This window comes from Balaenoptera borealis, assembly GCF_965194805.1.
Source record: "Balaenoptera borealis genome assembly, chromosome: 17".
Lineage (NCBI taxonomy): Eukaryota > Metazoa > Chordata > Mammalia > Artiodactyla > Balaenopteridae > Balaenoptera > Balaenoptera borealis.
Window position 1 is genome coordinate 52,392,901 of NC_138876.1, and position 23,639 is coordinate 52,416,539.

Genomic DNA, 23,639 nt, shown 5'->3' on the forward strand with positions numbered 1-23,639 from the left:
GTGGGCTACCTCAAATCAATGAAATCAATGAAGGTTACATACCAAATTTATATATTTATATAAATAAATATATATATATATATATATAAAATTTACTATATAGTAAATGAGAAAAGGAGTTTTAGTTAATTTATTTCTGACTTGACAAGCTTCACGCAAAGTATAACTAAATATATAGAAATACTTTGATTTTAAGTTCTGCCTAAATAACTGCTTTTATAGGTTTTAAAAATATTTAAAGCAGGATCCCAATTAATTTCCATGTGTGTGATCTTATATATGAGTTCATGAGTCATAGATGTTTTATAAACAGATGACTTCATATTTGTATAATTGCTTAATTCCGAAGTCACACAATTTATTAATACATTCATTCTAGATTAAAAGTAGATGGAATAGACATTAAACTATCTAACTCAAACATAAAAACAACAATTTGGTTATCACTTTTATATGAGAATTCAGTGAGTTTTTCTTCCTTATAGGCATTATATATTTACAATACTTATGAATTTTAAATATATATATTTTTTTCCATGTATATTTTGAGAGAAAACATTTATCTTTATTTATTTCTTCCTCTTATTTCATTGACATTTTTCTGTTTTAAAAAATGTAAAACAGATTTTTATTTCTCTAAGGTTAAGATCAGAAAAGGATTTTAGAGATAACCTAGTCCAGGTGTAAAAAACTCAATTGCTTTAAGGGATCAGGCAAATAATGTATACAGTGCTGGGTACAGGAGTAATATATATGGCAATAGGGAGTGATAGGTACTGTGATGAGCTGGAAAGTACAAATACTCTAGAAAAGCATTCAAAATCAGAATCATTTATATAATCTGCTAGACAAATAAAGCACACCTTTAAATTATATTTGGTTCAAGTGCTGCCATATGTCAGTCCTGCATCATATTCACTTCCTACCAAAGTCTAGACTGCCTCAGTTACATTCCATAGGTATTCATCCTTCTGTACCTGACTACCTGTGGTGACAGCATAAATATGAGACAGCCCATTCCATTCTCAATAGCTCTAATTCCTGCTTGCATAAGATTTCTGTACTCATCTTGGCATGTCCCTTACTCATTTAGTTAAAACATTCTTTGAGCACATACTATGTGACATGTACTAGGTAATGAAGATATAGTGGTAAAAAAGACCACAAGTATTCTGCTCCCATGGTCCTTAGATTCTATTAGGGGAGATAGTTGTAAACAGAGAAGAAATAAATGACCCTGATAACATTGAGAAACACTACAAGAAATATAATAGGTGATGATGTGATAGAGGTTCGTGGGTGGTAAGGAGTGGTTGGGAAATTAGTGTGGAGGTCAAGAAAGGCCTAAATTGTAAAGGGGACACTGATGCAGAGACTTTAGTGGGGAGAAATTTCAACCACATGAAGCTATTCAAAACAGTGTGTTGTAAGTACACGAAATAGCAGTACAAAAGCAAAAATGTTAGAATGTTCAAATCAGAAAAAAACATTGTGGCTACAACGTAGTGGGTAAGTGGTCGAGGAGGTCACACAGGTAAGCAGGGACCAGATTACAAGGCCCTGTAGAACATGGCAAAGACTGGATTTTTTAATTTTAAGTACAATGGAAAACATTGGAGGGTTTTCAACAGGAAAGTGCGTGTTCTGATGTGTATTCAAAAACATCATTATGGCCTCCATGTGAAGAATGGACTTCAAAAGTGGAAGCAAGGAGATTAATTGGTAGGCTGTTGAAGTAGTACAGGGGGACACAATGGTAGCAGTGGAGATGAAGCAAAGAGTTCAGTTTACATTTTGTATGTAATCATAACAAGTTTTTCTTATGCCTTGGATTTTAGGGGTGAGAAAAGCAAATCAAAGACAACATCTAGGTTTATTGCCTAAATAATTGAGTAGATGGTGCCATTTCTGAAGATGTAACAAAGAAGGGAAGGAATAGTGGGGGAAAGGGACTAAGAGTTTGAAATGTTCATTTTCGGTTTGAGATAACTGCTTACACACCAATTAGAGAAATCAAGCAGGTAGTAACAGTTCACAAGGAAAGGTGGGTTGGAGGCACAGATCTGAGAGTAATTTCATATAAATTGTATTGAAAGTAAGGGCTGACATGAAATCTCATATGTATAGAGATAGCTAAAGAAGTATAGAAGAAATGATGTTTCTTTAAACAGATCTGTAAATTCAGATTAAAATGTCCGGTTTCACTGTTTCACATATAGCATGGAACTCAGTCCCTCAGACTCTTACTTGCCCTTTTCTTAATATACTATAATTTCATACTTGGATACATTTTGATCTTCATAGCATTTAGCTCTAAAATGTTATGTTCCTAAATCATCTCAGCACCTTCTCACAAATATACCCAAGACTCTCTTGTCATACTTCATTCTAGGCTGAACTGTTGAGGATTTTAAGACATTTTCAAAGAAAGAAGACAGAATTTAGATCTGTTTTGGTTTGTTTTATTATTATTACTACTAATAGCCAAACAGAAAAATACATTTATTTCCTATAGTTTAAGGTGTGTGTTTATGAAGTAATTCCTTTTTGTGTTTTTAAAATTATCCAACAGAGTACAAATTGATATTTTCAATTTTGTTGCATTTTTAATAAGGCTTCTGAAGAAAGAGATTTTGTATGATTATTTGGGTGTGAAAAAAAGTGGCCCTGGGTTTTGCGATAACAGAGGCAAGTAGTCTGACTCTAGAGTAAGAAAATGAGACAAAGTGGATGAAGAAATGGCCGGGTCATATGAAATCAACCTTGGAGCCACTTTCTGTTCAGTTTGAGTTCAGTATCAAGAAACATTAAAGTATGTCATTTCAGAATTTTCTATACCATTTATTTGTTCATACAGAAGGAATTTAAGAAATTGTTGTATACTATTACACGGACAACTGTTTTGTCTTATGGTTATGACTCATGATCAAATCTAAAAAATGATGAATAAATCCCATTTCCATTCATAATTTATTTTAAAGGATTCATTTACAATGCTTTTCTCAAAGAATCAGAAATTTAAAGTCATAATTCTACTGCTGAGATTATTGATATATCAGAAGAAAAAACTATAAGCTTTATTTATAATAGCTTCTATCATTTGCTGACCTTACTGCACAAAATTCCAAAATTTTTCCATTATAATATCTAAATCTTAAACCCCTCCAAGTGGTTTATTTACATAATGTTCCAGGTGAATATGCTAATATACTTCTCAATGAACCCATAAGCCTATTTTTCAGGGAGAAAAATATCAGTGGGATGAGCTTTTTTGTTCATGTTGAAATATGTTCAAATATGTTAGAAATTAAAATGCAAACCTATATTTATGAATAAGCCATAGCATTTTTATAAGACAGCTGGATATAATGTGTATATATAATAATATAACGGACTGAAAAATATTATGATTGAATATAGTCAGATGATTCTAATCACATTGCAGTTTACTGGATATATATCAAAGCTGACACAGCAGGTAACCTGAGGGTCCAATTTTATGTTGAGTTTTTCAAAGATGGTGAAATGATCCCAAGTTATAGTTTTGCATTATCTACTAACAGAAAGAGGGAAAAATTGCTTTCATCCTGAAAAATTCATAGCAGGATTATGTTCCTACTAGAGGGTACAATAAAATTCACATTCCATAAATATTTTCTTGAAATGTGATCTCAATAAATCTTATGTGTCTTGCACATAAGTGCTCAAAAAAGTGTTGGTAGGCAAATGGATCTATAAGCAAATAGAGCAAGGGATGAAGGAAAATTATACTGACACAATGAACATTAAGAATTTGAGTGAGGGCCCCAAGAGGGTAAGATGACAGGGGGATTAATGTAAGAATGCTATGTCAAGGGAAACACTAGCAGTAGTGTGGTAGAAAATTGTACTACACTATGAATCAAAGAGCATTAGTTTGAGTTTCAACTCCGTAACATTCAAGAAGAGCAAATGTGACTAAGACATTACCTTTGAATAATATGATGCACAATGCTTTGTCATTGACTGAATTGTGTGACCATGTATCCTATATCTATGTTAGGAGCTCAGCATAAGTATGTTTTAATATGCAATATAAAAGATATTTGAGGGATTTTAGTGAAATAAGATTAAAATAATGTATGTATATAAATTTACTTTATAGCTACAAAGCACTACATGAAGAATAGGTATTGTTACATGAACATTGTTATAACTACATCTTGGAGCACAAACCTGGTTTCTGAATATGTAGTAATCTTCCTTAAATCATATGTAGAGTGTGATCCCATTGTCCCTAGGATTTTAAATTATTCCTGGGTTAGCAGAATTTTAAAACTTGCTTTAAGTATGGTTTACACCATCTAAAAATGCCATTTATTGGAAGATACATCATAATTTAATCTATCATTGAGGGGAAAACTCTGCCCAGTATACTTTGACATAATATTGAGATGTGAAATACCTATAATAGAGATGTGAAATGTGAAAAAAATATGTATCTTAGAATCCATGAAATAAGGTATTTGATGATTTTTCTGTGAGAAGTTTTCTTTATGATCAACTTCAGGAACCCATTAATATATATGACTATTGTAAATCCCATTGAAATATTTACTTGAGAGAAGAGATCTGGAGACTCTGAGTGCAATCTCAACCCCATTAATCATGCTATATTCATCACAGCGTGTTCTGTGATAGAGGACTATTCAAAAATAACTTAAAAGCAGATGTTTCCATGAAAGAAAATATACTTTAGTTTTGGTAGAACTTTGCACTCCCTACTTGTCTTCTTCAGAAAGATAGGCCTGGCTACCATTATTTCAGCTCAGTGCTTCTCCCTGAAGCTTTTCCTGATCTCTCTATCAAATCTGCCCTTATCTTCTATGTGATAAGAATCTATGACAAACACCTCTACAGTGTGTTTTCCTGTCTGGATAAAATCTGCCTTGTGGCTTATTATTGGGATACATCCTGAAACAATCTTTTTTTCTTTTCCATGTGAAGATGGAGGAAGTGCTAATATTCTACATGTTACTTATCTGAGGTATCTGGGAATCTATAGCAAAACATTCTTTACAAGATCCCACAGCTCTGTAGATAAAGGATTCTCCATAGACCTGAAACAAGAGAATATACAGAAAAGACTGGATTTTTTTTTCTTTTTCTGATTTAAGCCAAATGCCAAATCCCAAGATAATGCATTGTGTGTTACTTCACAAATCTGTTGGTGAAATGCTACTTTTAGCATATGTTAAGAGATGTTTAGTGGTGGGGGGGGGGGAGAAAATGTTGTCAAACATATTTGGTATGTGTAGAAAAAAGAATAGTGACTTTTGAAATGGAACAGAACTGATTATAAGTCATTGTCCTCCAAGAGTTCTCCTCTCTCAAATGGAGACAATGACAATTCTCTCATGAGTTTATTGTGAATAAACATTTGATATAATGCATAGAGCATTATGCCTGCCCTAAAATAGGCAATATCCTGTGAACTCCCAATGGTTTCACTCCAGTTTTGTCAATCCTTTTGAACATTCAGACATAAAATTTTTGACTCTTAGAACATATAGGCAATAATGAGTGATCCAAAGTAGGGAGGTTCACAATTTGTTCCTTAGATGTCTAGTGGGTCTGTGAAAGTGGCCCAATGGCCACCCTGTGAAGGGATGAGAGTTCTGAGAGTTCTGACTCTTAGCAAGCTTTGCTTTTATCTGTTTATCCATCTATACACCAAGGACTCTAGTCAAGACTTGCCCTAAAGTCTACAGTCATATACCCAACTGCCTCATCAACAACTACTTTGATGTTTAACAGGCATCTGATTTTAACATGCTTAAAACCAAACGCACAATTCCTCAAACCTCCTTAACTTACCTTTCCACGCTTCCTTATCTCACTGAATGGCAACATTATTCTTCCGGTTGTTCAGGCCCCAAATTCCTGAGTTATGCTCAACTTTGTTCTCTCACATACTGCATTCAATCCATTAGTAATCTCTTTGGGCTTTTTCTTCAAAATAATATCCCAATCCCTTGAATTATCATCAGCTCTCCAGTACACATTCTAGCCCAAGGATTACTGAAATGACATCCTAACCGGTATCTCTTCTTCTACTTTACCTCCTTCAACCTGTTTAACTCATAGCAGCAGTGTGTTTCTTTCAAAAATAAGCCATATCTTGAAGGTCCTCTGCTCAAAATCTTCATTGGCTTCACATCTCTCTTAGAGGAAAACAAAAGGTTTTGCCATAGTTTAAGGGTCTATCTAATCACAGGTGCTGGTTCCCACTCTGACCTTGTCTCCCTTTTGCTAACTCAATTCTAGTCACTCTAGCCTCACTGTGGATGCTCAAGCACTCCAGGCTCATGCCTGCCACAGAAACTTTTGATAACTAGTGACTCTACCTGAAATGTTATGCTCCCCAAAACTACAGAATGTTGCTTCTCACTTCTTTCTGCTCTCTGCTCAAACAACGGCTTATCAAAGACCTTGCTATCCAGTAATTTAAAATGGCTGACACATATTCCTAGATAACTTTTTCTGCTTTGTTTTCTTAATAGATCTTACCACCTCCTATGACAGTATGCACTTATTGACAATGGTTTTTTTTTTTTTTTTTTTTTTTGCCTGTAATCTCTACATATCCTAAAATGTAAGATTGAGAAGAGCTGAGGCATGTCTGTTTTGTCCAAGGTTGTATCTCTGGCACCTACAATAATGCTAGAAACACAGTAGGTACTCAATAAATATTTGTTAAATAAATGAATGGGTAAATGGATCAAGATTATGCTTATTTCAAATGACGTATTCTGGTGCCTAAGTAAGATTTTTAAAAATCATGAAAACCTCTGATTTCTACATAGGTTGGTGATACCCTTTTGAATTGTAACTATGCTTAGCTAGAGTTTTAAAATTAATTTTTAGCAGACTGAATAAATATAAAATAACATATCCATTTTTAGCATATTCAAAAAAGGAACAGAATAAATTGTGTACACTGTCTTTGCATGATTTAAATCAGTTCTGTAAATCACTAACAAGTACATAGGTAGCATGCAGCAAGGATTTAATGAATGCTAGCTAACTGTTATTGTTTGTATACGTAATTGTCTTTCCTATGCATGTGTTGTTGTTGTTTATTTATCCTTTTCAGGTATTGGAGATATAGTGAAGAAATGAAAACCATGGATCCTGGCTATCCCAAACCAATCACAGTCTGGAAAGGTATCCCCGAATCTCCTCAGGGAGCCTTTGTGCACAAAGAAAATGGTATGCAACATGTGCATTATATATTTCATGAGCTTACTAAGTATTTGAATAATCTATCCTACTTGTTCATTATGTTAAATGATTAGAAAGTAACATACTAGGGCTATCTCATATTATATTTATATAAAATTTCCTTCATAGATTTATATTTAATATTATGCTCAAGATGTTTTTTAACCTCAACCTATTTTAGTTTATAAGAAAAAAAAAGTAATTTAAAAAAAATGAAGAGTGTTAATTCCTTTGAAGTAACCTCACCTACTTTCTACTAAAATTCATGTAAAGATAATAATAACAGACATATGTGGAACAGGAGCTGGTCACAAAGAAGATATGTTATAAATGTGGGCTGAGGATTGTACAACATGTTGAGGATTATAATTTTTCATGTGTGCCTTTGGCCTATAGTGTCAGCAAACAAGAAAGATCCCAGCTCAATACAGTAAGGTCAGAGTAGATGCATGATTGCTTAATAACAGAAACAGATCACAGAGCTGCCTTGCTCTCCATCTCAGGATTCGGGATTCAGTCAGATCCTAAGGGAAGTTAGCCAAGCAATGGGTAATCGATGCTCCTGTATCTGTTGGGTAAAGTTTGAACATTTCTCTCCACATTCAGGGATTAGTAAGTAGAAATAAACCATAATAATAATAATTCAAAATAAAATTTATACACAATATTCCAGAACAAAGGAAAGTGACATCAAACTGAAATACAGAGAAAAAGAAAATACCCTCTCAGATGATTTATAATAGGAACCAGAAGAAAATAATACATTATGTGGGTCCTATATAGCATGAAAAGTCTATAACATATGTGCAACAAGAACAAAATAAACATCATTTGCAAGAGCAAAATTAAGTGCATCTGGGAGGAATATCAAAAAAAATTAATGAAGAAACAGGGAAAAATGAAAAATCGACACCACCCACTGAAAACAATGGCTGATCATCAGCAAACTGCCAGAGTTTAAGAAAGCTTTACACTGAGTACAAGCTTGAAGGAACTGACACCCAGGATGATACCAATCAGAAAAATCAAACACAAACTGTGTTTTGACCATTGTTATATGTAATTTATACTACATTCTGTGTAATGATATCCCACAAGTAAAACACTGTATGCTAAGTCAAAAAGAACCTTGAAGCCCTGATTATAGCACTTACTGGAATTATAGTTTTTTGTGTATTCTATTGGTTCAGAGAATTAAAGGACCAAGTTAAGATATAGCCTGTATGTGACAAAAGCAGAAATCCACAGGAGAGGAGAGATTGAGATGAAACATATCTGTCTGAGATAAAAAGGAAATCAATAAGAAAATAAAGTTACAATGCAGTCAAATTGGAGACAGTAAAACCATATCAATATATGGCAAAAAACTCCACAAACTATGCAGATGTAGAAGACAAAAAAGTGAAATATAATCACAGGGAAAGCAGAAAACTGAGATGATCCCCTAAAATTAGAGCTGTAACCAAGAATCTAAGGGGGAGAGGAGATTTCTTGGGGTTAGATTAAAGGGGGTTGTTTCAGCCCAGATAAAACCAGCTCTATCTTACATTTACAGAAGTTCTACCACTGCTCTAGACTGCCCACAATAAAAGTTATCACACACTATACAAAAATATATGCAAAGAAAATTAAGCCAAGATCTTACCAGTGATTAAGTATAGCAAGTTTGATAAAAATTTTTTCAATTTCTTTCCTTTATTAATATTCTAAAATGAATATAACTTTTATAATAAAAATAACTTTTAAAATAAGTAATAATTATTTCAAAAGATTGAAAAAGTATGCATAAACTTAATTCCTTAGTATATTAACTGTTTTTATTTTCCCTGTTTCTATTTGCAAGTCCATTAAAATTTGAGATTTGATTCAGGTTCTCTGGAAATAAATCATAATTATATAAAGGTAACAAAAAAATCTTCTGGCTGCATCTTGCCCCATGATTTTTCATATTTTTGTCCATCTGAAAATAATATTTGTTTAGTATAAATGGTTTCCTTACATTCAGAATTTAATATTTTCTTTTCACATGGCAAAGAATAACTTTGTAAAGTACTGGCAAAAAAACAAAGCATGTTGGAAAAACCAGTGCTTACAAACGACAAAAAACTACAGATGAAACTTCAACACATCTATGTCTTCTGTACCTTACCTGGTCCAGCCCCTTCTTTGATATCCTTCAACATTGAGATAACTTTTGATCTTTCAGGAATCCTTGAATATCCTTTTTGGTACACCATCCCTTGCACTCAAAATCTCATATTACAACAATCAATAAATTTATATGCCTGTTTGTTATCCCCTCTAGTGTAAACTCTTCAAATGCAGTTACATAGTAACCATTCAATAAACATTAGTTGTTGAAATTAATTTTTTCCCTTCCATTACTCTAGACCTTCACTCCCTTCAGTGAAGGAGATCTCCTATTTGTTTGAAACCCTTGTTCTGTAGGGTAGCGATATTAATCAATCTGGAACGTCTTAGCCTAGATAGTCTACCAATAGCAAATTCTCCACTTTTAATTCTCTATTCAAATCTCATGCTTGTGTTTTTTTACCTTGAACTCAAATTTTACACAACTTCTTCCCTTATGTTTTTTATAGAAGAGCAAGCTCAATTTATTGAGTAAACACACTTATATTTATATAAATATAAATAAATGTATATACTTAAAGTAATTCCCTATAAGGATAAGTCCATGCACATGATACTTGACAGTCATAAAATCAGAGATGATAGAGCAATGAAATGTTTTTTCTAATTCTTCACCCTTCCACCAAGGTAGGAATTTCTTCCTAGGAATCTTCTCCTTATGGAAGTTTTCAAAAAAAAAACAAAAAACAAAAAACAAAAAAAATCCGAGAAGCTTAAAATTGAGCTATAGATTTTTGAAGATGTTTTCATATTAAGGTGGAATATGCCTTCTTATAATACCTATTGATATTAATTCTGCCACCTTGGCCAATGAAATGTGAATATGTGGTGCGATTTACTGACTTCCCACCATCTATCAGTTGTGCTACATAAATTTATCTAATTTAATTGTCCAACACAAATACCTCTTTACCTCATTTATAATTATTTATGAATGAGGAAAACAACATCAGCTAGTTTAATTAACTTACTCATGGTCATGAAAGTGGTGATATTATATGTCTACGGTTTGAAACTAGACCATTCTAGCCTCACTGAATTGCTCTAATGCACTCTCTCCAAAAAGGAAAAATTAAAACATCTTTTCCTACATTATATCATTAAGGTAATTGACAATCTGTCATGTCAGGCCAGATTTTTCATTTTGTCACATTAGATATACCTTAGGCTTTCTCAAAATGTAGTTTCCTAATCCATCATCATCTCAGTTTTCACCTGTAACCATCTTAATTTAACAATTTTCTTATTTTCTTCTTTATTTTTAGCCCCTGAAAATAGCTACAATAATCCAAATGATATTTGACTTATGCTATATATATATATATATATATATATATATATATATATATATTATTTCTTCTTGCTTTTGACAGTGTTTTAAGCAATGGCATGAGTTTTTAACTTATATTAAAATTGTAGTAAATAATCATTGCATTTACCTGCCTTCAAATCTCTAAGTTACTTGCTGTCAAGCCCTGCCTCCTAGGTATTCTATATTCTCTCCTTAGAAAATGCAATTTTAAGGTTAATACAAGATTCTGCTTTAACACTGCTGCATTTTGTTTTACTGATTACAGCTCCACTTTTAGCCTGTTAAAATAGTTTGACTCTTGATTCTGTTGGTGTATTAATTCTCTACCCCGACCCTCACTCTCTGTTAAAATCTACATGTGGGATTCAAACAAATATTTTCACAAGACCCAGGTTATTCATTCACATTTGTTAAACATTAATAAACTTTTTACTAATAAATATACAATAGTGGAAAACAGAGAGAACACACAGGCACTGCCATGCAGTATCTTCTATGAAGTTATAACAAGACAGCTATGGTAGACAATTTCTCCTTACATTTTAGGACTAAGCAATAGAACAGTCACCAGTGAAAACCAATCAAATACAAGGAAAACAAAAAAAGTCATCATATAATTCATTACAGCCTAACTGACTTCTACCTCAGAATTTCTCAAAAATGATACTTCAGGTAAGAGTTCATCTGAAGTTTCTACTCTTAGTAAGCATAACATCTACAAGATTATAACATCAAAGCTACTCACAAAAGAAAAAAAAATGAGTATATAAACGTTTCTTCAACCCACTGATATTTCATAAATGTTTAAAAAAAATTATTGAATGAGATGAATTCTTCAGGATCAATGTTTGACAGATTTCTATTACCAAGATTTCAGGCTACTTCTTTTCAATTACTTTTATTCTCTTAACTCCTGACTAGATTTCTTACCTCTAACAAGTGTATTCAGCCAACTACAATTCTACTGTATATGGAGTGTGTTAGTATAAAACTTGGCCTGCAGACATGATAAATATGAAAATGGAAACTTCTGAATTTTTATATGATACCCAGTAGTTTCATAGTAATTAGCTTTGACTAAAAATTAAAGATGAGGACACTTCCAGCTGTTGGTTTCCAGTTTACAAATATAAGAAGTACATTCACCTGTCTGCAAGGTCTGTTTCATTCTAGATCAATGCCATTATTCAACTATAATCGTCTAATGAACTTTATTTGGCAGGCCCTCGACATTTCTTTATCCAAGCTTGTTGAGGAATTACACTGGAGTTCATTAGTGTGATCAAATACCATCTCCCTGCAGAAAAATTTGAATCTACATACACCTGTTTTCACTTGGCAAGTTGTTCTGACTGCAAAACTGCCCTTCAAAACTAAAAGCAATAGCCGATTTTCATGGCATTGAACAGAATTATTTCTAGAATGAAGTGACCTGAAGTGATGGTCTATCCTAGCTGAAAGTTTTTGAGAGATGTCAGAGTTTTTTGTTGTTATTGATTTAGGAGTGCTGTCTATCACCACCTGTGATGTTGAACCAAGGAGTATTTGTGAAAAGACAAAAATCTCTAAAGGACCTGGCCTTAGAAAAATCATTAAGATTCAGGCTCTAAAGCTAGACCAAGATTTATATCCTTTTTTCAACAGGACTAGGGCATATCATTTTATCTCTGAGCTTCAGTATCTTTGCCTGAAAAGTATAGGTAACTAATTCTACCTGACAGAGTGTTTATGAGGATTAAAAGATGTCATTTACTAAGTTTTTAACACAGTGATTCTTCCATAATAAGTGCTCAATAATAAAGGGGAAAAACCCTCACTAATGATTATTAACTCAAAAGTAGGCATACTATTCAAAATTAGATATCTCCCAAAATATAGTTTTTAAGTGATTATAACATTAAAACATTTCTTATTTTCTTGAATTTTATCTCAAAGTCACAAAGAAACTTGACATGAAAGAGATATGGACAGAAAGAAAAACCTGGGCTTGTTCCCAGGAAAAAAAACAAAAGTTAAGAGAATAGTCCTAAGAAAAACACATATTTGTAGTTTAATTGTCACAAGTTTACAAATCTATTATCTGCATCCATAAGGTTTTGGAACATAAATCATATGTGTTGCTAAGTTACTTGAACCTTCTACATACTACCTCCTCCCCCATGAAATATATGTTAGTTAGAAGTATTAAAGATAGAATTATAGATATTTTTGTACTCTATTCATCCTTTACTCTAAAAGGATTAATAATAGCTTTAGAAGTTCTGTAAAATGTAGCTAAGTGATAAAATTTTAACATAAGCTAAGTAAATAAGAAAGTTAAATAATGAGGACAAAAGAAGAGATAAAATGGGCATGGCCTAGAGCTGAAAAAGGTTACTGCAGAAAATACAATAAATACCTATTTAATTATTAAAATTCCTAGCATACAAAGGAAATCACCTCTAGTTTCGTGATTTATGATTTCTTGTGATTTCTTTTCCAAATGACAAAAACAAACTTGTTCCTTAGGAGGAGTACAACTATTCCTGATGCTAAGATGATTAGAAATTTCCTTTCAGGTGTTTCATGGAGACACCTCCTTATGATGTATTGCACAGTGTCCTCAATAGCTGCATGAGGACAAACAGGGCTTCTGTTTATAAGGCTGTTTCAGCATCTTTCAATACAGGTTGATACTCTCACACTAATATGTAATTCTGTACCAGCAATCCTATAAGCGAGCAACAGGATGACGTTCTCTTTGCAGTGTAGACTAGGAGTAGATGTATAAAGCATGGTCTTTCAACAACTCTGTGCAAATATTATTTCTCTCTTTCAGCTGAGCTTTCCCTAGGCATTTGAGGGCACAGTTTCTGGAGCACAAGAACCAGATCCATTTCAATAAACAGCTGATCTGGGAATAGTGTTTTCTTCCTACAAAAATTGAGTGGCTTTAACATACATCTTTTAAGTAGCCTATTTAATTAAATGTCTATACATATACACTTTTACAAATAAGTGGTTCCTGTGTGTGTGTGTTTTCCCCCCACCAGGCTTTACGTATTTCTACAAAGGAAAGGAGTATTGGAAATTCAACAACCAGATACTCAAGGTAGAACCTGGATATCCCAGATCCATCCTCAAGGATTTTATGGGCTGTGATGGACCAACAGACAGAGATAAAGAAGGACACAGCCCACCAGATGATGTAGACATTGTCATCAAACTGGACAACACAGCCAGCACTGTGAAAGCCATAGCTATTGTCATTCCCTGCATCTTGGCCTTATGCCTCCTTGTATTGGTTTACACTGTGTTCCAGTTCAAGAGGAAAGGAACACCCCGCCACATACTGTACTGTAAACGCTCTATGCAAGAGTGGGTGTGATGTAGGGTTTTTTCCTTTCTTTCTTTTCTAGGAGTTTGTGATAACTTGAGATTCAAGACAAGAGCTGTTATGCTGTTTCCTAGCTAGGAGCAGGCTTGTGGCAGCCTGATTTGGGGCTGACCTTTCAAACCCAGAGGGTTGCTGGTCCTGCACATGAATGGAAACGCACTCATGGGGAAGCTTCCATGATGCACAGTACTTGCCGTTCTTCAGTCCTTTGTCTTTTTTTGTCATTCAGTTCTAGGCCTTTCCTCTGCACGCTCAATGCCCAGTAAATTTTCAGGATTATCTAAAGAGAAAAAAGAAGAAAAGATTCTTCTTAAAGGTTTCTAATATGTATTTTCTGATGTCTGAGCCCATTTCTGGGGAAAAAAAGCAAAAGAGAAAACCCACAAATTTTTGCTTTACAACAAGGAAAAAGAGAAGCGTAAACAAAAAACCCACAATTGAACGTTCAGGAAAGTGTGAAGACCCAAAACAGCTTTGTCTCCAAAGAAGATAGCTCTCTGACTGCTATGGACAGTCTCCTACGCTTCGTTTTTGTCAGGTGGGAGACCTGGAATACACATGCAGGACTTTAGACTGTTGGGACAGCCATTTTCCAACAAACAAGGGGCCAAAATATCTGCAATATTGTAACAGCCTTAATACTACATCCATTTTTCGTTTTATACAGCTGTTCTCAGCTATGTTTTCAATGTTTCATCACATTTATATTCACAGCTATATTCAAATGGGACCTTTTAATTGTTTTGAAGTGTTTCTAAACCCCTTCCCGCCACCTTACCCCTACATCATTGTGATAATCTCCCCAAGTTGTATTAGGCCACTGCCCCAGGCCTTCCATGGGTCTGTCAGGAGTATTCATTATAAGTGGAGCAAAAAGCAGTATGTCTTTAAAGTGGTTTAAAGTGACAGTTATTTTATAAGGATATGTGACACTAGTAATACATTGGTGTAACCCTTTGAGAACTATCAAATCAGCTTTCAGAGTCTTAGGATCTGGTAAATTATTGAACTGGGCAATGGTAAAAACAGGCACAGGTTCAAGAAGTTCAGGTTTTTAAAACAGATATCCTATAACCCCATGTAATTTTTAAGTGATTCACACTACTACATAAATGCATTTATAACAAACAGAAATGATGTTACTTGCCAAAAATTTTCTGGCAAATAAAAAAGTATTTTATTAAATATCTTGTAAGAGTGCAATTTTATTTGAACAACTGATTATAACAGCCTGTCTTTGTTGTTGTTGTTGTTAGACACAACACACAACACAATTTCTGTTTTAAAATCCATTGCATGAAAACTCAATTTGCCGTGGAAGATGCCGTAAGCATTGCCATCTAAAGAATGAATTAAAATGATGACTCTGAGATTGCATGAATATCCTCCACTGTATTAGCTATCTATCGCATGTCAACCATAGTTCTCAAAGGGTTAGTGTGGCTTCTGGCATTTAGCCATCCATTTGATAGCTGACAGAGCCAAGAGACCACCAAAGCATTTCATTGTTGAGTGTAATTTGTCCTAACAGCAGTATTGTCATTTTCACGTGACCTGCAGAGCAGGTTTGTATCAATATTTTTTTCCTAGAGAAAAGTCAGCAACTGACAGACCTCTTAATTGATTTTCAGGCGCTGCTTCTTGCAGTGAAAGGCTTTACAGCCACTGGGCTGTGAACTTATTAGAGATGGTCAGAACGAATGCACCCCATGAGTCAGACATTGGCTTTGTGTGAAAGCCAGCTTTTGAGGGGATTAGATTTTGAAACAATGAACAGCTTGCCTTGAAGTTGATTATTGATCTGTTGACTGTCATTAACAAAAACTTAAACATTATCTTCTGTGAAAATTTTCCTTGAAGAGTCCTGTTCTATGTCTTTGCCCTTTGACCTTTAACTTGCAAACTGGAACAGAGGAAATCTTGTGTTGCTTCTCCATTGGAGTGTTAATTGTTCTCTAAAAACCTAGTAAGCATGAGCTGTTTCCTTAGAGTGGAGAGAGAAGGAGTGTTGATGGTGGATCTGCAGATGGACACTTTGCTCTTTACACGCACACTTTAAAAATGCCCTATAGGTAGAAGTGACTTTTAGTTTTCCTTTAATATAATTTCAAGTCTAAATTCATCATTTTAGTACAAATATAGAACTATGGGGGGAAAAAAACTCAAAATACTTGAAAGGCCAGTGTGGCTTTTATATAAAGCAGGAATTTTATACTAGTGAAAATTTCTTACTCATTTGCTAATAATACACATTTCCAGATGATTTTAATGAGTGTAGGTATACATTCTTATTTGGAAATGGATGGTTTGGCTGCCTTGAATTTGTATTTATACTCAACATAGCATGAAAATTAGAATGCCTCTCAGTTAAACTACATGTTTATGTTTTGGTTGGGGAAAATATTTTGTAATCATGGATGGCATGTTGCAAAGCCTTGCAGATTGTTATTTCTTACAACCTGAACATAAAGTAAGGCTAAGAAAAAAGGATAGTTAAAAAAAGTAATGGCTAATGGCTTTACAGCAAAACATTATGCAATGCAGACTGTATTTTGACAAGATGATGGAGATTATGTGTGTGAAGGCCAAGAAAGCAAGGAGAGAGGACAAGAATTAGCCCTGTAGCTTTATTTCAGTGCTTCCATTCTAGACAATGCTGGTATTATAAAGAGTGGCTTCTACTGCGCATGGAGCAAGAACTATATACATAAGCTAATTTATACAATGTTTGCCTGTGGGAGGGTTTAATCATTTTAGGGCCTGATGCCAAGAAAAAAAAAAAAGACTGGAAATTGTATTTTGCTGAAGATTGAAATGAGTAACTATGTCATTTGGGGACATATGTAAATCATTGAGGAATTCCATCAACCTGCATTGAAAATTGATTTTTTTTTTTTCCTCTAAAATGAGAAAGAAACTAAAGAAGCAATCTTTTGCCTCTTTACTCATTTGTCACAATATCCTGATTCATCAGAAGACAGATATACAAGGGCTAGAAAATAACCATAGCATTAAGAAGGGAAACACTCTATCATTAAGCTTGAATTCTGGAAATGTCATAGATAAGTGTTGGGTCATATTTTCCTCAATATGAGATGAGATTTATGTGATAAGAAAAGGCATATATGGCTTCTCTCTTTATTAGAACATTTAAATTTTCAGGTTGTGAGACTACAAGAGATAAGAAAATATTAAGTACAACATAATCACAAACATTGGGATTCTATTTGCTTATTTTATGCCAGGCACTTTATGGTTGCTGACTTCTCTTCCACTTGGGGTTTGGGGAAAAATGTCAATCCTAATGGAATAGTGAAAGGGAGAGCGACTAATTGGTCTAGCACATAAGAATAGTGATTCAAAAACAATGTGAATAATAAATAAAACAATATAATGTACAAGTTCAGTATCAATAGAGATATACAACATATCAAATATTTTTCAACATTCTATCACTGATAGCATGGAAAGTTCAGACCTAGGGTTTCCTAAATTGAAATGAAAACACATTCACAATGACAAAAAATAATTCGCCTTCAGTTTCATTATTTCTCATTACTTTAATATAAACATAAATGTAAACAAGGTAATGTTTCTTACATAAATTAACTATATTATAATTTTAGCCAGATATTATTTTTCTATATATTATTAACTGGACTGAATGAAGTATTAAACAGCCAATCAGTCTGTGTTCTCTATGAAGCAGTTAAGCCACAACAGATCTGTGGAAGAAGTTGTGAATTTAACTACTGACCTGTTTCAGAACAAAGTGTGTTCTGACATGGCATCAGAACAGGTGAATACAGATGCTCTTTACAATCACAAAGGTAACGTGCATAAATTAGAGAACATTATATGATACTAGCAAAGACAACTTCTGTTATAAATCAGAGGGCAAGACTTTTCTGAATTAGATGTAATAAATTACTAAGTAATAATTTACAAAAAAATAATTACTGAGTAATAAAGGATAGAGACTGATTTACTGAAACAAGCAAATGTTACTTTTACTATTCAGATTGCTTGTAATCTTTTTCTATTGACATATAATTTGTTTGTTTCACATACTAGATACTTGTTTTTATTCACTTTCTGTGGGTGATTTAAAAAAACACAATGTGGTGGATGAGAACATTGCCCAACTTCACGGGTATTTCCAATACATGGATGATGTGTATATACGGGATCCTAGGGAAACTAATATAATACTTTCCACTTCTACATATTATGCTGTTATCTAGTATGCTACAAATACACACCCACACTTTGTGGATCTTATAGTAGAATAAGCAATGTGGCCATATTGACTAAATTCAGTGTGCTACCTGAAAAGGAATGGATGTTATAATCAAATAGACTGAGTTAACACAAAAGTCATTAAAATAATCTTTTTCTTTTTAAGTTTTGGAATTATTTCCAAAAACTAATAAAGGCAGTGGTTTACTGATAGTATTGAGTCTGTGAGACTGTAACATATACTGAAATAACCTCATGGCTGGTGGTGAAATCTTTTTTAGCAAACACAGCAGAGAGTTCATTGAACTTTTGATTCTCTCAAGAACACGTTCCAAAATATCAGATGTCAAACAGAACATGCCGTCTCAACCAAAAATGTTAAATTCAGATAAGCCATTATAAATAGTCATGAGTACAATCTTATGATATTGAAACCAAACCAACAATCTTATGATATTGAAACCTTTTGAAACCAAACGAACAATATTACGATATTGAAACCTTTTGAAACCAAAAGGTTTCATGTCAATAATACTAGAAAATCTAACCATTTCATTGCATCTCATGCACCTTCCTGATTGATTTATTGTGATCACAGTTTATAACTGCCAGAGCATATGTATCTATGTTATAGAGTCTATGTTGCCTAGTAGGGAACCATAGCTACATCAGAGAAGTTATATTTAAAAAACTAAAACTTCCTAAATATCAGAAAAACTTCATAATAAAGAATGCAGTAACCAGGCATAGCACCACACGATAAATATGAATGCTAAATGTTAAATTTATCATATATTATGAAAATTAAAGAAGAGGAAATATGACTCTTTTGTAAAATAAAAAAACATCATATAGCACTCCTTAATACAACTGGAAAATTTACTTTAGCAAGTATAAAAATAGTAGAACAATGCAACTTCAGGCTCTTCACACTAGTGATGAGTATGTGATATATCAATGTATATAATTAGACAGTGGTCATTAGCTATTACCCTGCATAAACACATCTGATACTCATGCATTGCCTTCTAGGCTAAAAATGTCAAAATTAGATATTCAGTAACCTCATTTGGAAAGATCTACATAATGTTAGAATCTCCTGAGAAAAGCCATGTCCCTAGGATAGAAATTTACCTCAATAATCATGTAACACAAAACACTTGACAGAGTAGCAAAGAAGTTGCCTTAGTGTTTCAGTCTCATCTAATTGTAACCGTTGTCTTTCATGTACTACTCAAATCATTTTTCATTTGTTTACTTTGGTGTAATTTTGAAATGATTCTGATATTTTCCAGGTCAGATTAATAACATCCAATTACAAATATCTCTTCCAACATTTTATACATATATCTACTTTGAAATTTAAACCAATAGTATATAAGGCCTAAGAATGAACACTGATTTGACAAATTCACAGAAATTGAGTGAAAAACAGATGTGATATTGCAAAATTTCTGTCAATTTCCTGGTAGAATACTGAAGTATCAGCCTTCAATTTTTAAACACAACTGTGAGCTTATAACTGGACATGTCATGCATTATTTTTTAGAACAATGCTAATTCTTTATACTAAGTAAGGGTATAAGATCGTGAGTGCTGTAATGCAGCACCTCAGGCACTCATAACTAAAGCTCTTAAGGAAAATGAAGGCATAACCAGTAACTCATGGTTAGTGCATAATAATTATAAAAAAGTTATGTATGGGAGATAATTCTGAAGATTTATGAAGATTCCATGCTTTTTCAATTTAAAGAGCAGCATGTCTTAAAATGTGTCTTATACTAACATTGGACTGGGAATAATGTTCAAGTTTGCACTCAACAAATCCTTATGTTCAAGAGCATACTGGACAGTGTAGGATAAACATATCATAAACTAGAATGTTTTGCTGATTCACATAACTTTGTCATGTGCTCTGCTATAGTGCTGGATTTATATGCCATTAAGAAGGAAGAAGAAAATCAATTAAATATAAATTTGAAAATTGCATTATGTTAGGCCACTTAGCTTCAAAGCAAGATGTTATTAACTCTTATATCATGCAGAAAAACCAGAAGGAGAAAATGGTGAACATGAATGAAATGATTAATTTTTTGACTTACAAAGACATTTCTTGAGTATCTTATCCACTTGTTTTTATCCATGAACAAATATCACTCACAATATAAACATTTCTATAACACTTGGTCTGTAGCTAGATTGGATCCCAGGAGAAATACTTTTGGACACAGGCGTTTTTATACATGCCTCCTATATGATGAAGCTTCAGTGAGATGTGACTGCATGTTAGGATGCTTTTTCCTAGGATAGGATATGGTGCTGCTTGTACTTGCCATCTTTATTTGAATGTATGTTTCTACGTTGGCCTGCCTTGTCAAGATATAGATGAATAAAGCCTGGTGTGAGCTGTCCATTTGAGAAGTTACTAGAACACGTTTCATTTGCTCTTATGTAATGCCAATTTGAACTTGTTCCGACTCTATATACTGACAACCCAGTTGCAAAGGTAAAATATACTCTTCTTGAATGAATGATTCAATCCTTAAATCAATGTCGTAGTTTTGCTACCACTGAAATATCACAGAGGCCACATTTTTACTATCTTCTCACAGCTTTTTAGTATATACTATTGCCTGTGTAAAATTAGGTTTTTAGTTCTTTTTGTCACTTCTTTTGTATCTGAAGTGGAATTCATTATTCCTTTGTATATTCATGAATGCAAAATTTCACAATTCAGTTACTTTTTTACTTCCAAACAAACGTGATTTCCAAACAAGTATGCTCTGTGTACCTTATTTTTCTCTTCCTTCAGTTCTGAAATTATTTGTTTGTGTTCTGTTTGTCACCCCAAAATACAGATGGTTGGGAGGGATATATTATTTTGTGTTGGTCTGTGCCTATATTTGCATTTCTTTCGATTTCTACCTTGCCCCCCACCTTTTTTTTTTTTTTTTTACAGATTTGTTTTTCCCTTCCCTTTGTGAAAACCAGAATTGAACAGAATTGAATATTGTATGTGGTGTCCTGAAAATATGTTTGTCCCTCAGTTTTTTTCCTTCACAAGTTTAATGCAAAGATTTAGTTCCAATAAATTTCACACACCCTCCAATCTCTTGCATTGGATTCTAACTTTTCTAGAGCTATTCCCCTGAGAAAAGTGAAATGCTGAGTATGAAGGCTGTTGTCTATTGATAAGCCAGCTAAGGAAGTTTGCTTTTGGTTAATGTATCTTAAATAATTATACTGGAAAGTAAATACCATAATACAGTGTTTCATTTAAGGTACATCAGGAGTACATGAATGCCTAAAACCTCAATTCTTTGGTCTATTTCCCTTTATGTGTAAATTACATATATATTAAAAAGAGTGAGAGAATAAGAGATTAAGGGGTGTTATAGTGGCAGCTTTTTGCTGTCTTGGATTTGACTGCATCAGCATTTCTATTGTGGACCTCTATTTTCAGGGGTTTTAGAGACTCACCCATAAAAATTTGCTTCAGGCTTAAAGGTCTTGAAATATTTTTTTTAGATATATAATTTTAAACCAATATATCTTGTTTTTATATTATAGGAGGGAAATAAATGGAGTTTACTAGTTCAATTTTGTGCTAATATAACTTTTAATGAGCTTAATTTTTTAATAAAACAAAATCTAACCAGTCCAGAGTCTACTGATGGTTTTTTAAAAGAATCAATAATTGACATAGAGAAAATTGCCTGCTTTGTCAGTGTAACAACCTATCTTCAAGATATTTTAAAACTTGTAACCTATATTAACATTATCTTGATTCTAATAGTGGATCAGTATGATAATGAATGCAATTTATGCCATCCATATGAGCTATCTGGTAATATAGATTTGGAAATATATAGTATATTTAGTAAATATATGTGTATATATATATTTACTAGGTAGATTAAGGGAGGTAAGTGCCCATAAATTTAGTTTGTCAAGTAAATACCATATATATTTTAAAAAATTGCACAGACATTTATCTTTCAGAGTCAGAATTAGATGCAAGCAATTGCAAAGAAAAGTTGTCTCTTGGGTAAACAATACACATTTTATAGCTTCTTATGAAAATCATTTTTTTCTATATTGTAGTTATGGGAAATTAAAAGGATTTAATGCATAAAATTAATGCAGACTTTATTTAAATAGCATTAAACTATGAAGCAGAGAGAAACACTAGGAAATGAAATATTTAGGCCGTTATCTTTTGGTTTATGACAATACTTTACCTTTATTTTCATTCCCATTGATATTTTCAGTTATGCAGAGAGTATTAAATTCTAACTTTAAGTGTCTGGATTGTTCACATTACACTCAACACTATTTAATTAAGTTTTTGATAATATGTAGTCTTCTGTGTGCAAGGAAAGAAAAAAATAACACATTTATTTGCTGAATGAGTTCTAAGGTTTGCAAATTGTTAGTGATTTTTTTGCCCACACAGGATTCTATACATTTATACCATCTTAAATCTGGCATATATATATATATATATATATATATATATATATATATATATAGTTTGTTTGTTTTTTTCAGATAGCTTCTATTGACAAACACAAAGCTTGTTTGTGTACAACTATAAGGCTAAATAAATGGTGCTAAAGTGTATTATGACTGTCATATAATCAGGCAAAATTTTGTGGTGCTTAAATTAATTTTTTCATTGATTTATTGATCAATGCATTGAACAGTGTTTATTATTCACAAGTTGTCCTTTATTGGTAAATCAAGGCCTCATAGCACATTGTTAACTAAAATGGTTGACTAGTCTATGTAACAGCTCACCAAGCTACTATCTCTTTAACTCCTTATAATGTTTCGTCAATAAAGGTCAAGGGATCATAATATTAATCTCATCGCTGTAGACCATTAACATGACAGAACTTTTCCACAAAGTACTTATGTTTACAATGCTATAACCCTTTGACTGCTACGGCAACCTTTAACTACACAAATGTCACAAGCTAGAATCATCAGCATGGTTCTTGCCATGGCAATCAAAGAGTTAAGGGCTGTGCAGTGATTTGTTTTATATTTATTAATTTATATTTATTTCATTTTCATTCAAGAAGGGGATTTTGGGTGGGGCAGTTTTTTTCTGCTGTAAGTGTCTTAACCTAGGGAAGGGTTAAATGGCTTTTTATACTATTGCATCTTCTGTACTTACCATCAATTCATTGTGTTGTAATTAAAAAAAAAAACTGTCAATAAATAAGAGAACAGAAAAATGGTTCATAGACATTGTGGTTTACTCAATGATGATATACATACATTTGTGGTGAT

The 23,639-nt window shown here is 33.1% G+C and overlaps 1 protein-coding gene across 6 annotated transcripts in view; it reads left to right on the plus strand.

Moving 5' to 3' along the window:
- Positions 1-23,639, plus strand: part of MMP16 (matrix metallopeptidase 16) — a 355,785-nt gene that overhangs the window by 323,563 nt on the left and 8,583 nt on the right. For 4 of the 6 annotated variants that reach the window (XM_082363458.1, XM_082363457.1, XM_082363460.1 and 1 more), the window contains 2 exons: positions 7,136-7,251; positions 13,759-23,589. In XM_082363458.1, coding sequence (XP_082219584.1) covers positions 7,136-7,251; positions 13,759-14,093 — 451 coding nt within the window. In that variant the 3' untranslated portion in view covers positions 14,094-23,589. Of the gene's footprint in view, positions 1-7,135; positions 7,252-11,272; positions 23,590-23,639 lie in introns of those variants that run through there. The other 2 variants (XM_082363462.1, XM_082363459.1) reach the window with 2 other exon arrangements.